Source organism: Chionomys nivalis, chromosome 8 (genome assembly GCF_950005125.1).
Source record: "Chionomys nivalis chromosome 8, mChiNiv1.1, whole genome shotgun sequence".
Classification (NCBI taxonomy): domain Eukaryota; kingdom Metazoa; phylum Chordata; class Mammalia; order Rodentia; family Cricetidae; genus Chionomys; species Chionomys nivalis.
The window spans coordinates 47,658,612-47,674,023 of record NC_080093.1 but is presented as its reverse complement, the minus strand read 5'-3'; the positions used below and the strand labels follow the sequence as shown (position 1 = coordinate 47,674,023).

Below are 15,412 nucleotides of genomic sequence, written 5' to 3'. Positions count from 1 at the left end.
TTAAGGAGATTGGAGCCATTGAAAAACCTCTTCTTGCTCTTCTTTGAACAGTGGGAAATGAGCTGAAGAGCAAGACCCCACCAACTAAGCTTCCAGCTTGTGAAAGGAGAAGGACTAAGAGAAATAGCACTTGTTTCAACATAAAAAGCTGCTTGCTGTAGTCAAAGTAGGCCAGGGTACATCCCAAGCTGGCACAGCTGAATTTGGCAATATCATACACACAGAGCTGGCTTTGGAGGCATTAAAAATGCAAGAGTGAGGGGGTCATAGATTCTTCCTCTGTGGTTTCAGAAAGCCAGTGCGGCCAGCAATGTGTGTCAGAGTCACCACAGGAAGTTTCTTAGAGCACTGGGGGCCTTCAGAGTCCTTCACAGAGCTGTGAAAAGAAAGTGGGGGTTTCAGTGGAAACCCCAGGATGTGGCCAGTGCCAGGACCGTGAGACATCTGCCGAGGAGAGCGGAACACAGGGAGTTAAACAAACCTAAAAGAGATGTATGTTGCAGGTGGCAAGTCTAAAATCATAAAGCCAATCTATATCTTTTGAAATTAAATATCTAGACACTGGACGTGGACAGGATTTGGTGTTTGTCCTGCTGGATGCTGGTCTCGCTTTGGTCCAGTGTTTCTTTGCTATGCTCCCATTTCTCCCATTTGAAATGGGAGTGTACATTATGGGTCATTATGTTAGAACTATGTGACTTGATCTGATTTTTTAATAGAGGGTCATAGAAAAGAGATTTTCTTGAGTTTGTCCTTTAGTCTTTCAAACAGTTTTCAAGACTGTGAATGACTAAGGGAACTTTTCAAGTTAGGCTAAATAAATTTTACAATATGATATGGCCACGAACTCCTGGAGTTCAGAGAGTAGACTGTGGTGATTTCAACGAGAAATGTCCACGATAGACTCATATAACTGAATACTTGGTCCCCAGTTGATGTTATATGGGGATGATATGGAACCTTTAGGAGGTAGATTCTTGCTGGAGGAAGTATATCACTGAGAGTAGGTTTTAGAAGTTTATAACCTCACCCCACTTCCAATTCACTCTCTGCTTCCTGCTGCTATGCGTGTTTGCTGCCGTGCCTGCCCCCATCATTATGGACTATACCTCTGGAACCATAAATCAAATAAACTATTTTATCACAGCAACAGAAAGTAACTAGTATACTATTTGCGATATTTTGATTTTATTCTGATAATAAAGTTTGCTTTGAGTCAGAGGGCAGAGCTAACCACTAGCTGATCAAAGTTAACCATAGAAGTTCTGGAGGACTGAGGACAGATAGGAGACAGGAAGTAGTGAGGCAGGGCTGAGAAAGGATCTCAGGCTTTTTAAATGGAGGAAGAGAAGAGACAGGAGGTCACAGTGTATTCTCCACCACTTCTCTTATCATTTAGATCCTCACCCCAACACCTGACTCCTGGTTTTTTTATTGATAAAGAATAATTAGATAAATGTTTCAATATACTTTACTAGCTTCCTTCTTTTTATCTTGTCCAGAACACAAGCCCACAGGATGATGATGCCCTTAAGGTGATCTTCCTTGTTCATCCTAATCGAGATGATCCTTCAGAGCTGTGCTCAGAAACTAAACTAACATAAACGCCCTCACAGGTATGCCTGAAGACTTGTATCCTAGGTGATTCTAGATCTTGTCAAGTTGACCATACCATTGCTTATAGTTTCTTACCAGAACTACCAGTATGAATATATTACTAAATAGACCACGTACTTTGCCACCAGGATATAGATAAATCAAGCTAAAGTTAAGCTGGAAACTCTCTCCCCAAAGGAAGCTTTCACAGGACTGGAAAGTGCTATGCAAGTCTTTGCACAACTTTCATCAACAATTTACTCAGCTGTAAATACTTGCGCCATACTATAACATGCCAGGGAGAGTGTGTCTGATTGTTCAATGTTGTTATCACTGCCATGGAGTTAACAAGACAATCTGAATGGAGTTGAGGCCTGTACTACAGGAGAGAACTCCTATCTGGTACATCAAACCTTAGTGAAAACCATAGCTGTACACATTATAAGCCTTAGAGGGGAAGTGTGGTAATCTGAATGAGAATGTACTACAAGCCACAACATTATTCAGTAATTGATCAGTCTTCTCTTCACAAAGACTCACCAGAACCAGGGGCTTTGGGTAAAGGTTTTAAACCAAAAGGCAAGGTTTTTGGCATTATTGTTTTATGAATAAAGAGACTCGTTTTTGCTGTAGATTTTCACTATAGCTGACTCCCCTTCTGCTACAGTTTTGGGAATTAATTCCCACAGTTCAGAACTGATTCCCTATGCTTTGGGGGCTTACTGCTCACATTTTTCTAGCTATATGTGAAAATAGTTTCCCATTGTCAAACTTTTGTTCCTCTCTCCTAGGCAAACACAGAGATCTGCCTTCCTGCAATTATTGCAATCAGCAGGTATTTGGTCAGTGTTTTGGGTCCAGGCAAGAGCATCCCATTTAAGATTTTCTCAGATATCCAATGACATAGAATTACTACCTGCCCAAAGCTGCTGATTCATAGCTACTTAGATAGAAGAAGAAGCTTGCCCTGGTTTTACCTCATTTTAAAAAATCCTAACTCCTTATACTCACCTTCACCTCAGTTTCCTGGTGATTTTAGTTCAGGAAACTTACTGCTTGTGTTTTACTCTCGAGGACAAGAGAAGGGAGAATTACCTACAGCCCAGAGAAAGACCCACAACGCCCACAATCAGAACAACTGATAACAGCATACCCGGAACTGATAATTTAGAGGACTGGGTTTCCTCTTTGTTTCTACTGCTTAGAGCAGTAAGTATAAACTCCACACCTAGGCCCATAAAAATTGCAGTGTCTGGTGAATGTACTATCAGATCAAGAGCCATTAACTTCCCCCTGACTGTTTACATAGGTTGCCTAGTTACCTGATATCCTCCTCTGCGCATGCTGGGAGAAAAAAAAAAGCTACACGCTAGGTAAAAAATCAATCCATAGAAACACAGGCTGCAACTACACAGAGATGACCAAAAAATGAATGACCACTCACCAAGTGGGGCACTCCACTTTCTAGGCCCTCCGTACCAGGGGAAAAACCCTGCCTATCTCAGCTTCTCTAGCCAGCCAGCAGGTAAGCTTCGTTCAGATATGCTTATAAGACCCACTCCATCCCCAAACCTTCCTATTCCCTGAGACCTCAGAGGAACTCTGAAGCACAAGCTGTGATGACAGAGTGGACCAAGAGAGCAAGCCAAAGGAAACCTCAGCAGCTCCCTGAGACAAAAGCAGCAACAATACAGAGCAGACCAAGAACATTTCCCAAAGATACAGACAGCAGCTGCAAGGAGTAGACCAAGAGGCAAGAACACTGCTTGCACCAATTAGAGGAAGAGATTGGTAGGCTCTAATGCAAGAATTAATTCAACAACCTAAAAAGCAACATGGTGACACCAGAACCCAGTGGTCACACAACAGGAAGACTTGATCATCCTAACCCAGAAGAAGAACACAATTTTGAATAACTTTATAAGGATGATGGGGACCTTTAAAGAGAAAATGAAAAATTTCCTTAAATAGAGGAAAAGAAAAACAAAAATTGGAAGAAATCAATAACTTTCTAAAAAATAAATAAATAAATAAAAATCCAAGAAAAAAAAACAACCAAACAAGTGAAGTAAACAGTTTAAACAGTTCAAGATTTGAAGACTGAAATAGAGACAACAAAGAAAATACAAACCGGGGGAATTTTGAAAATGGAAAACCTTGATAAATGAATAGAAACTACAGAGGCAAGCATAATCGGCAGAATACAAGAAATGGAAGAGAAAATCTCAGGTGTTGGAGATACTATAGAGGAAATAGATTCATTGGTCAAAGAAAACATTAAATCCAACAAATTCTTAACACAGAACATCTAGCAAATCTGGGACAGCATGAAAAGACCAAACATAAACCTAAGAATAATAGGGAGAGAAGAAGAAGAAGAAGAAGAAGAAGAAGAAGAAGAAGAAGAAGAAGAAGAAGAAGAAGAAGAAGAAGAAGAAGAAGAAGAAGAAGAAATAATCCAGCTTAAAGTCATAAAAAATATATTCAATAAAATCATAAAAGAAAACTTTCCCAACCTAAAGAAGGCATCCCTATGAAGATACAAGAAGCTTAAAGAACACCAAATAGACGGGATCAAAAAAAAAGTCCCCTCACCATATAATAATCAAAATGTTGGGGTCCATCCCCAACATAAATTATCTTTTAGACCAGCAGGGAGGCCTGGGAATAAAGATACAACTCACATGGCTTTATCAGGAGGGAGATTCTCAGTGATTCCTAATGAAATCCTAAATTCACATCCTGAAAAATTCTCCCAGTATTTATTCTCCAAACAGCTTTCAAACCAAAACAAAAACTGAGGGGGAAATTCATTAGCATTCTGTTCCCTAGGTAACCAGGTGAATGTCTAAGGTCACATCCACACCTATCTATGCCTGCTCTGTCACATCTTCCGATCTTCCTGCTCTGTATGCCAGCTCTGTCATCTAGGCATCCTCCAAATTACAAAGAAGGAGCAGAACAACATTAGCATATACTGTCCCTTTGTTAGGGATAGTGACAGTTTGTCTGTAAAGGCTAGGTGACCCCCTTCTGGGTGGGCAGGTGCAAACTATGGACTGAGAGTCTGGCTGCCATACAATGTAGACATATGGGCCTGTATAATATATGGCCCTACATCAAAATACAAAACATACAGAATAAAGAAAGAATATTAAGAGCTGCAAAGAAAAAGGGACAAGTATCATATAAAGGCAGACCTACCATAATTACACCCAATTTCTCAGTGGAAACCAGGAAAGCCAGAAAGTTTTGGACAGATGTGGTACAGACACTAAGAGACCATGGATGCAAGCCCAGACTATTATACCCAGCAAAACATTCAATCACTATCATTGGAGAAAACAAGATATTCCATGACAAAACCAAATTTAAATAATGCCTCTCCACAAATCCAGCCCTACAGAAAGTACTAGAAGAAAAACTCCAGCCCAAGGAAGCTAACTGCATCCACAAAAACATAGGCAACAGATAACCTCACACCACCAAAACCCAAAGAAGGGAAACACACAAACACTAAAACCAAAAACTAACAGGGATTAACAATCACTCTTCTTTAAAATCTCTTAATATCAATGGACTCAATTCACCTATAAAAAGACACAGGCTAAGAGAATCAATATGAAATCAGGATACATCCTTCTACTGTATATAAGAAACATACATCAACTTCAAAGACAAACATTATATCAGAGTAAAGGGTTGGTAAAAGATTTTCCAATCAAATGGACCTAAGAAACAAGCAGGTTTCTTAGGTTTCTAATATCTAACAAAATAGACTTCAAACTACAGTCAATCAGAAGAGATGGAGAAGGACACTATACTTATAACAGGAACAATCCATCAAGATGAACTCTCAATACTGAGCATTTATGTCCCAAATACAAAAGCATCCACAAATGTAAAAGAAACATTACTAAAGCTTAAATTGTACATCAAATCCCACACACTAATAGTAGGAGACTCTCCACAATGGACAGAAACTTAACACAGAAATAAGAGAACTAAAAGATGTCATGACTCAAATGGAATTAACAGCCATCTATAGAACATTCCACTCAAACACAAAAGAATATATCTTCTCAGCACATCATGGAATCTTCTCTAAAATTGACCACATACTCAGTTACAAAGTAAACCTCAACAGATACAAAAAAATTGGAATAACCCCCTGTATCTTATCAGAACACCAAGGTTTAAAGTTAGAATTTAACAATAACACTAATTGCAGAAAGCCTACAAACTCAAGGAAATTGAACAGTGCTCAATTGAACCACCCCTGGGTCAAGGAAGAAATAAAGAAAGAAATTAAAGACTTCCTTGAATTCAACAAAAATGAAGGCGCAAAATACCCAAACATGGGATACTATGAAAGCAATGCTAAAAGGGAAGTTCTTAGTAGTAAGTATCTACATAAGGTAAGTAGAGAAATCTCACACTAGTGACTAACAGCACACCTGAAAGTTCTAGAAAAAAAAGAAGCAGACTCACCCAGGAAGAGTATACAACGGGAAATAATTAAAGTGAGGGCTGAAATAAATAAAATAGAAACAAGAAAACAATACAAAGAATCAATGAAACAAAGAGCAGGTTCTTTGAGAAAACAAAACAGACAAACCCTTATCCAAACTAATCAAAAAGCAGAGAGAGAACATCCAAGTTAACAAAATCAGAAATGAAAAGGGGGACATAACAACAAACACTGAGGAAATCCAGAGAATCATTAGGTCATACTACAAAAACCTGTACTCCACAAAATTAGAAAATGTAAAAAAAAAAAAATGGACTATTTTCTGGATAGTTACCACATATCAAAATTAAATCAAGACCAAGTGAACATTTTATAGACCTATAACCAGCAAGGAAATAGAAGCAGCCATCAAAAAAAAAAAAGTCTCCCAACCAAAGACAGCCAAGGACTAGATGGCTTCAGTGAAGAATTCTACTAAAACTTCAAAGAAGACTAATGTCCATACTCCTCAAAGTGTTCTATAGAACAGAAACAGAAGGAATAATGCCAAACTCTCTTTTTTTTTTGAGGCTATAGTTACCCTGATACCAAAACCACACAAAGACTCAACCAAGAAAGAGAATTACGGACCAATCTCCCTCATGAACTTGATATAAACATACTCAATAAAATACTGACAAACCAAATTCAAGAACACATAAAACAAATCATCCACTATGATCAAGTCAGCTTCATCCCAGAGATGCAGGACTGATTCAACATATGACTATCTATCAATGTAATCCACCATATAAATAGACTGAAAGAAAAAAACATATGATCTTCTCATTAGATGTTAAAAAAAATTCAACAAAATTCAACACACCTTCATGATAAAGGTCTTGGAAAAATCAGGGTTATAAGGAACACATCTAAATATAATAAAAAATATTTTTTAAAAAAACAATATATAGCAAGCTGACAGCCACCGTGAAATTAAATGGAGAAAAACTCAAAATGATTCCACAAAATCAGAAACAAGACAAGGCTGTCCACTCTCGCCATACATATTCAACATGGTTCTTGAAGTTCTGGCTGTAGCAATAAGGAGATCAAGGGAATACAAATTAGAAAGGAAGAAGTCAAACTTTCGTTATTTGCTGATAATATACATTAGTGACCCCAAAAACTACCATGGAACTCCTACAATTGATAAATACCTTCAGTAATGAGGCAGGACACCAGATCAACTCAAAAAAATCAGTAGCCCTTCTATGTGCAAATGATAAAGAAGCTGAGAAAGAAATCAGAGAAATATCTCCATTCACAATAGCCACAAATAGCGTAACTCTAACCAAAGAAGTGAGAGACCTGTTCAACAAGAACTTTAAGTCTTTGAAGAAAGAAATTGAAGAAAATACCAGAAAATGGAAAGATCTCCCATGCTCTTGAATAGCTAAGATCAACATAATAAAAATGGCAATCCTACCAAAAGCAATCTATACCCTGAATGCAATCCTCATCAAAAATTCCAACATAATTCTTCATAGACCTTGAAAGAAAAATACTCAACTTCATGTGGAAAAACAAAAGTAAAACCAGGATAGCCAAAACAATCCTGTAAAATAAAGAAACTTCCAAAGGCATCACCATCTCTGATGCCAAGCTCTATTATACAACCACAGTAATGAAAACAGCTTGGTATTGGCATAAAAACAGAGAGGTTGACCAATGGAATCAAATCAAAGACCTAAAAATTAATTCACACACCTGTGAACAGCTGATTTTGACAAAGAAGCTAAAAATAAATGATGGAAAAAAAGAAAGCATATTCAACAAATGATGCTGGCATAACTAGATGTCAACATGTAGAAGAATGAAAATAGATCTATATCTATCACCATGCACAAACCTCAAGTTCAAATTCAAATAGATTAAAGACCTCAATATAAATCTGACCACATTGAATCTGACAGAAGAGAAAGTGGTAAGCAGCCTTTAATGCATGAGCACAGGAGACCACTTCCTAAATATAACCCTTGTAGCACAGACACTGAGAGCAACAATAAGTAAGTGGAACCTCCTGAAAGTGAGGAAGTTCTGTAAAACAAAAGACACAGTCAAAAGGATAAAAAGGCAGCCTACTGAATGGGAAAAGATCTTCACCAACCCCACATCAGACAAAAGACTGTTCTTCAAAATATATAAAGAATTCAAGAACTTAGACATCAAAATATCAAATAATTCAGTAAAAAATGGGATACAGATATAAACAGAGAATTCTCAACAGAAGAATCTCAAATGGCCAAAAGACACTTAAGGAAATGTTCAACATCCTTAGCCATTAGGGAAATGCAAATCAAAATAACTCTGAGATACCATCTTACACCAGTCAGAATGACTAAGATCAAAAACAATGAAAGCTTGTGCTGGAGAGGATGAGGAGTAAGGGAAACACTCCTCCTTTGCTGGTGGGAATGCAAACTTATACAATCACTCTGGAAATCAGTGGAATCAACCTACCTCAAGACCCAGTAATACTACTCTTGGGCCTATACCCAAAGGATGCTCAATAATACTACAATGACATTTGTTCCACTATGTTCATAGCAGCATTATTTATAATAGTCAGAACCTGGAAACAACTTAGATTGTCCTTCAATCGAAGAACGGATAAAGAAAATGTGGTACATTTACACAATGGAGTAGTACTCAGCAGTAAAAAACAATGACATTCTTGAAATTTGCATGCAAATGGATGGAACTAGAAAAAAACCATCCTGAGTGAGGTAACCCAGACCCAGAAAGATGAACATGGTATGTACTCACTTATAAATGGATAGTAGCTATAAAGCAAAGGATATTGAGCCTATTGTCCACAACCCTAGAGAAGCTAAGTAACAAGGGGAACATATATAGATCCCCTTGGGAAGGGGAAATAGATGAGATCTCCTGACAAAATTGGGAGTGTGGGGGTGAAGGAAGAAAGGAGGGCAGAAGGGGAGGAGGAGGAGAACTTGAGGGAATGGGATAGTCGAGATGGAGCAAGGACAGAGACAGAAAGCAAGAAAAGAGATATTTTGATTGAGGGAGACATTATGGGGCTAGCAAGAAACCTGGCACTAGAGAAATTCCCAGGGATACACAAGGATGACCCCAGCTAAGAACCTAAGGAATAGTGGAAAGGGTCCCTGAACTGGCCTTGTCCTGTAGTCAGATTGATGACTATCTTAAATGTCACCATAGAACCTTCATTCAGCAACTGATGGAAACAGAGGCAGAGACCCACAGAGGAGCACTGGGCTGAGCTCCCGAAGTCCGGTTGAAGAGTGGGAGGAGTGAGAATATGAGCAAAGAGGTCAAGACCATGATGGGTTCACCCACTGAAACAGTCTACCAGAGCTCATGGGAGCTCACCAACTCCACATGGACAGGGAAGGAACCAGCATAGGACCAAACTAGACCCCCTGAATGTGGGTGACAGTTGCATGGCTGGGGCAACTGCAAGGCCACTGGCAGTGGCACCAGGATTTGTGCCTGCTGCTTATACTAGCTTTTTGAAACCCATTCTCTTTGGTTGGATACCTTGTTCAGCCTGTATATAGTGGGGAGGGCCTTGGTCCTTCCTTGGAGCAATGTGCCTTGTCCTCTCTGAGGAGTGGATGGGGACAGGGAGGAAGGTGGAAGGAGTGGGAGGAGGAGTGGGAGTGGGAGGAGGAGAGGGAGTGGGAGGAGGAGAGGGAGTGGGAGGAGGAGAGGGAGTGGGAGGAGGAGAGGGAGTGGGAGGAGGAGAGGGAGTGGGAGGAGAAGGTGGAAGGAGTGGGAGGAGAAGGTGGGAGGAGTGGGAGGAGAAGGTGGGAGGAGTGGGAGGAGAAGGTGGGAGGAGTGGGAGGAGAAGGTGGAGGGAGTGGGTACTACAATTGATTTTGTAAAATGAAAGAAGTTTGTTTTCTTTTTAAAAAAATAAAATCTAAAAAAAATCCGTGACCTATTCATAATTTTACTGAAAATAAATCTTTTAACTCTTTATTTAACCATTAAAAACGTAGTGTAGCGCACTAGTCTTCCCCTACTGCAAGACCCAGCAACCACTCTTGGAAATATAGACAAAGGATGAAGATTCATACCACAAGGACATTTGCTCGGCTATGTTCATAGCAGCATTATTCATAATAGCCAGAACCTGGAAACAACCTAGATGCCCCTCAACTGAAGAATGGATAAAGAAAATGTGGTACATTTACACAATGGAGTACTACTCGGTGGTTGAAAAAAAATATGACATTCTTGAAATTTGCATGCAAATGGATAGAACTAGAAAAAAATATTCTCAGTGAGGTGACCCAGACCCAGAAAGAAAAACACAGTATCTACTCAGTCACAGTACGTGAATATTAGACATAAAGCAAAGGAAACCAGCCTACAGTTCTCAACCCCCAAGAAGACAGAAAACAAGAACCCTAAGAGAGACACACATGGGTCCCCTGGGAAGGGGAAGTACACAACATCTCTTTAGTAATGTGACAATGTGGGGCGGCAAGAGAGGGTGGCAGAGGAATGGGGAGGGGAATATGAGGAATCGGGAAAATCGAGCTGGGTGAAGGACAGAGAGGGAGAGCAAGGAAAGAGATACCTTGAAAGAAGGAGCCCTTATGGGGTTAGCAAGAAACCAAGCACTAGGGAAATTCCCAGGAATCCACAAGAATGATCCCAGCTAAGAATCTAAGCAATAGTGGAGAGGGTACCTAAAATGCCCTTCCCCTGTAATCAGATTGATGACTACCTTAATTGTCATCACAGAGCCTTCATCCAGTAACTGATGGAAGCAGATGCAGAGATCCACAGCTAAGATCACTAAGCTGAACTCCTGGAGTTCAGCCATAGAGAGGGAGGAGTGATATTGCTAGCAAAAAGCCCAAAGTCATGATGGGGAAACCAACAGAAACAGCTGACCCAAGCTAATGGAACTGACAGCAGGGGAGCTGCATAAGACCATACTAAACTCTATGAATGTGGGTAACAGCTGTGTGACCTGGGCTGTTTATGGGGCCACTAGCCATGAAACCAGTATTTATCCCTAGTGCATGAACTGTCTCTTTGGAGCCCATTCCCTGTGGAGAATACCTTGCTCAGCCCAGACGGTCCAGGCAACTTTCTATCGTAGACAGTAGAGAGGCTTGTAAGGCCATTCTCCTTTTTCAGAACTCATTGGCCATTGCTAGATAAAAGGAGTCATTAAGGCATACTCATCCTCAAGACTGATAGTCAGTTAATGATGTCTGGGAGAGGAAAGACATTTTCTTCAATGGAATAGCCGCTAGAACTCGCTCACTGTCCTGTAAATAATATATCATCCCTGCTTCAATAGCTAGCCCTAATTTAACTTCTTGGTTCACACCCACACAAAAAAAAGACATGAAAGTATAAAAGGACTGAGTAAGAAGAGAAATGGGATGAGTGGGGATGAGAGAAGAATAAGAACAATTAAGTGATAAATATGATAAAATATGTAACACATATATGTAAACGTTATAATGCTCATCATTATGTATAATTAACATAAGCTAAGAAAAAGTTTTAAAATCCTGTGGATAAGTTTTTACAAATTAAATTCAATAAGCAAAAGTTCCTTTTGAATGAAATATATGTATGCAATATATTTAATAGTGGCGTACTGCATCTTGACACCTGGACGTATATGTATCAGGTTCGTGTTTTCTTTGTGTCATAACAAGCTGCCATTATGCTCACCTCAATGGTTAAGATGTCTCCAGAACTCTTCATTCCATTTATGTGTGCAACTTTTCTAAGTTCCTTTAAGCTCCTTTGAAGTTTGTTGGTCACAATCAGCCACCGAGCTGACTCTGACATCCACCTGCACATGAAGATGTTGAAAGTAAAATTAATTTTCATGTGGTAATTTTTATACCACATTTGTCCTTGGATAGTTTTATTATTAGTTTAAGGGTTATAGCAGTAAATATAATGGTTATATAATAATATAGTGGTTATAGCAGTAAATATAATCCTATGTTGCCTGGTACTAGAAAACAATTTACCCATGTAGTACACCTGTACTTCTGGACTGCAGAATTGGAGTCATGTTGATCTCCCTGCCATGACCTGGACCCAAATTTACATGCGGTTCACCAAAATGGAACATAAGGGACACCTATAAAGTACTTTTCCAGATCCCTGTTAGAATGTAGGAAGCATTTATTCATAATATGTTTTCCTAAATTAAGGACCTCTGGAAAAGTTGTACACAGTAATTATACCATTTGAAGTGCGTTCATTCCCAAACCAAGCACCTGATGGCATCTAACCACTCATTACAGATGAATCTGACTCAGTTTCTCATTTATAGAATGGGATAATCAGTGCCACGGTGTTGATTGGTGTGTTGTGAAGATTTAACATGAATGGGTCTGACAGAAGATTTTCTCCTTTGTCTGGATGAACTCCTCTCACTGTATCAAGCCCGTCAAACCTCTTAGAGTCATTTCTAACCAAGTATGCTGTCTCTGCTGATCCAATAGTGTAGCACTTTTTAAGTAATTTTAAAGGAGGAAAGGGTATGATTTTTGCTCTGGGAGCTAAGCCCACATAGCCTCTTGCACTAAGTAGGGGACCCCAGGTTCCCCTGCTCAGGCCCATCCTGGCAGCCCAGAAGCTCACTGTACTAATCTGGAGAAGAAAATTACATCTCAGACATACTAAGACTTAATTCTCTCCTGAACATCGTGGCTCTAGTAAAACAAAAAGGCAATCTGAACAAAAAAGGAAGAAATAAAGAAACACTCAACCAACCAAGTTCTCCAGCTGCTTCAGTTCCCTCTCAAAAACGACAGGATAACTCAAAACAACATGACTCTTCCAAAAATTGCTAATCCCATAATAATGATCATAATAGAAATGACCAGAAAAAAATCACAGACAAATAATTCAACATAATGATTATAACCATATTTAGCACTTCAAATAATATGTGAATATGCTCCAAGAGAACAAAAACAAAGAGAGAAATAAAATAAGGAGTAACAGAATTCAGAGGTAATTGAAGAGGTAAGATTACTGGGGAAAAAAACAAGCTGAAATGATGTTGAAAATGAAAAACTCATTAATTAATTCAAATAGAAACCTCAGTGGAGCCCAGGCTGGCATCAAACTCATGATCCTCCTGCCTCTGCCTCCTTCAGCAAATCCCATTAGCGTGTGCCGCCACAACTTAAATTTTAGTTGGACTCCTAACAACAGGAGTGGGAGGTGCCTCTGATTCTTTTGCCTGCATGTGGGACTTTTTTCTCCTACTGGGTTGTCTCATCCAGCCTTGATATGAGGACTTATACCCAGTCTTACTGCATCTTATTATGCCATGTTCAGTTGATATCACTGAGAGGACTGTTCTTTTCTGATGGGAAATGAAGGGCAGTGAGTTAGTGAGAGCTCACTGACTCTGAACTGATAGCAGAAGAACCTGCATAGGACCAAATTAGGCCCACTGAAAGTGGAGGACAGTTTTATGGCTTGGGCAGTCCATGAGGCCACTGGCAGTGGAACCAGGATTTATCCCTGGTGCTTGAACTGGTGTTTTGGAGCTCATTCTTTTCGGAGGGATGCTTTGCTCAGCCTAGATGTAGGCCTCAAAGTGATGTGTCAGATTTTGTTGACTCTACTTGGGAGGCCTTACCCTCAGTGAGGAATGGATGGGGACTGTGGTGGGGGGAAGGTGAGGGGGTGGGAGGAGAGGGGGGAGTGGGAACTGAGATGGGTATGTAAAATGAGAAAAGATTGTTTAAAAAATAAATTTAATTAATCAAAAAAGAAAATAAAAAAAGAAGAAAGTGTGTCATTGGGGGTGGACTTTGACAGTTTAAAGATTCAGATCATTTCTAGTTCACTCTCTTGGCTTCCTGTTTGTAATTTAAGATGTGAACCTTCATTTTTTGCTAGAAATCACCATGCCTGCCACCTGTTGCTATGATGGACTTATCCTTCTAAAGAGAAAAAAAAGGTCATCCAGGTATAAGAGGCCCATAGAACTCCAAATAGACAGGATCAGGAAGAGGAAGGCCTTGCAACATATTGTAGCAAAACATTAAAAACATAGACTAAAGAATGTTAAAAGCTACAAGAGAGAAAAATCATGTAATTTATAAAACAAGTCCATCAGAATAATTCCTGATTATCTCACAGAAACTTTTTGACACAAAGGAGACTAGAAAATGTATTCCAACTTCTGAAAGACAATTATTATCCACCAAGAATATTATAGCCAACAAAACTAGCTACTAAAATTTTAAAAAATTAAAACTTTTTATGATAAAAACAGATCTAAGGAATATCTGGCCACCAAACCAGCTCTATAGAAGATACTAGAAGGAATATTTGCTCTGAAGACAAGAATGAATACACACAAGAAGGCACAGGGAATAAATAAACAATTTCAGAACAATTTATCTAAAGAAGTCTAAGTAAACACCACAAAACGAAAAACTGACAGAAATAAATATACAAAATTTAATAATAAAATTAGTGGTCTCAATTTCCCAATAGAAAGACATGGACTAACAGATTGGATTCAAAAACAACAAAACTTAAAAACAAAAATAGATGTCACCTTAGAATAAAAAAGGTGGAAAGGGGAATCCTAAGCCAATGGAGCCAACAAACATGTAGACATAGATATATATTCTAATACCTGACAAAACAGACTTCATACCAAAACTAGTCAGAAATGATAAGGTAGCTCATTCTATATATACTCATTAAGATAACAATCCAGCCAGTTGTGGTGGCACACGCTGGTAGGATTTGCTGAAGTAGGCAGAGGCAGGAGGATCATGAGTTTGAGGACATCCTGGGCTACACATTTGAAGTAGAAAAAGGCAAGATCTCCTGAGTAAATTGGGAGCATGGGAACCTTGGGGGAAGGTTGAAGAGAGGAGGGGAGAGGCAGGGAGGGGAGCAGAGAAAAATGTAGAGCTCAATAAAAATCAATATTAATAATAAAAAAGATAACAATCCACCACAGGCTATTACAATTCTAAACATATATGTACCAAAAACAGATGCACTCAATTTTATAGAAGAAACACTATTAAATCTAAAATCCTAAAGTGATAGTGAGTATCCCACTCACACCAGTAGACAGATCAAGGCAAAAAATAAAATAATTGTTTTAAAAGTAAAAGAATAAGAGGCCATCCCAATCACCCACCTGCGGATCTCTCCCATTCTCTCAGTGCCCTCCTACTCTCTTCCCAATTCTCCATCTCCTCCTTGTCACCATGTCCCAGACCCCAAATCAAATAGAGAAGCCCTACCTGACCAGAGGGCCACCAGAAGTTCAGCCCCCAACTCTAG

At 39.2% G+C, this 15,412-nt stretch overlaps 1 protein-coding gene across 3 annotated transcripts in view; it reads right to left on the bottom strand.

The window, feature by feature from the left end:
• LOC130879332 (solute carrier family 22 member 19-like) overlaps positions 1-15,412 on the bottom strand; it is a 45,076-nt gene that overhangs the window by 16,724 nt on the left and 12,940 nt on the right. For all 3 annotated transcript variants that reach the window (XM_057777687.1, XM_057777686.1, XM_057777688.1), the window contains one exon: positions 11,798-11,921. In XM_057777687.1, coding sequence (XP_057633670.1) covers positions 11,798-11,921 — 124 coding nt within the window. The remainder of the gene's footprint in view (positions 1-11,797; positions 11,922-15,412) is intronic.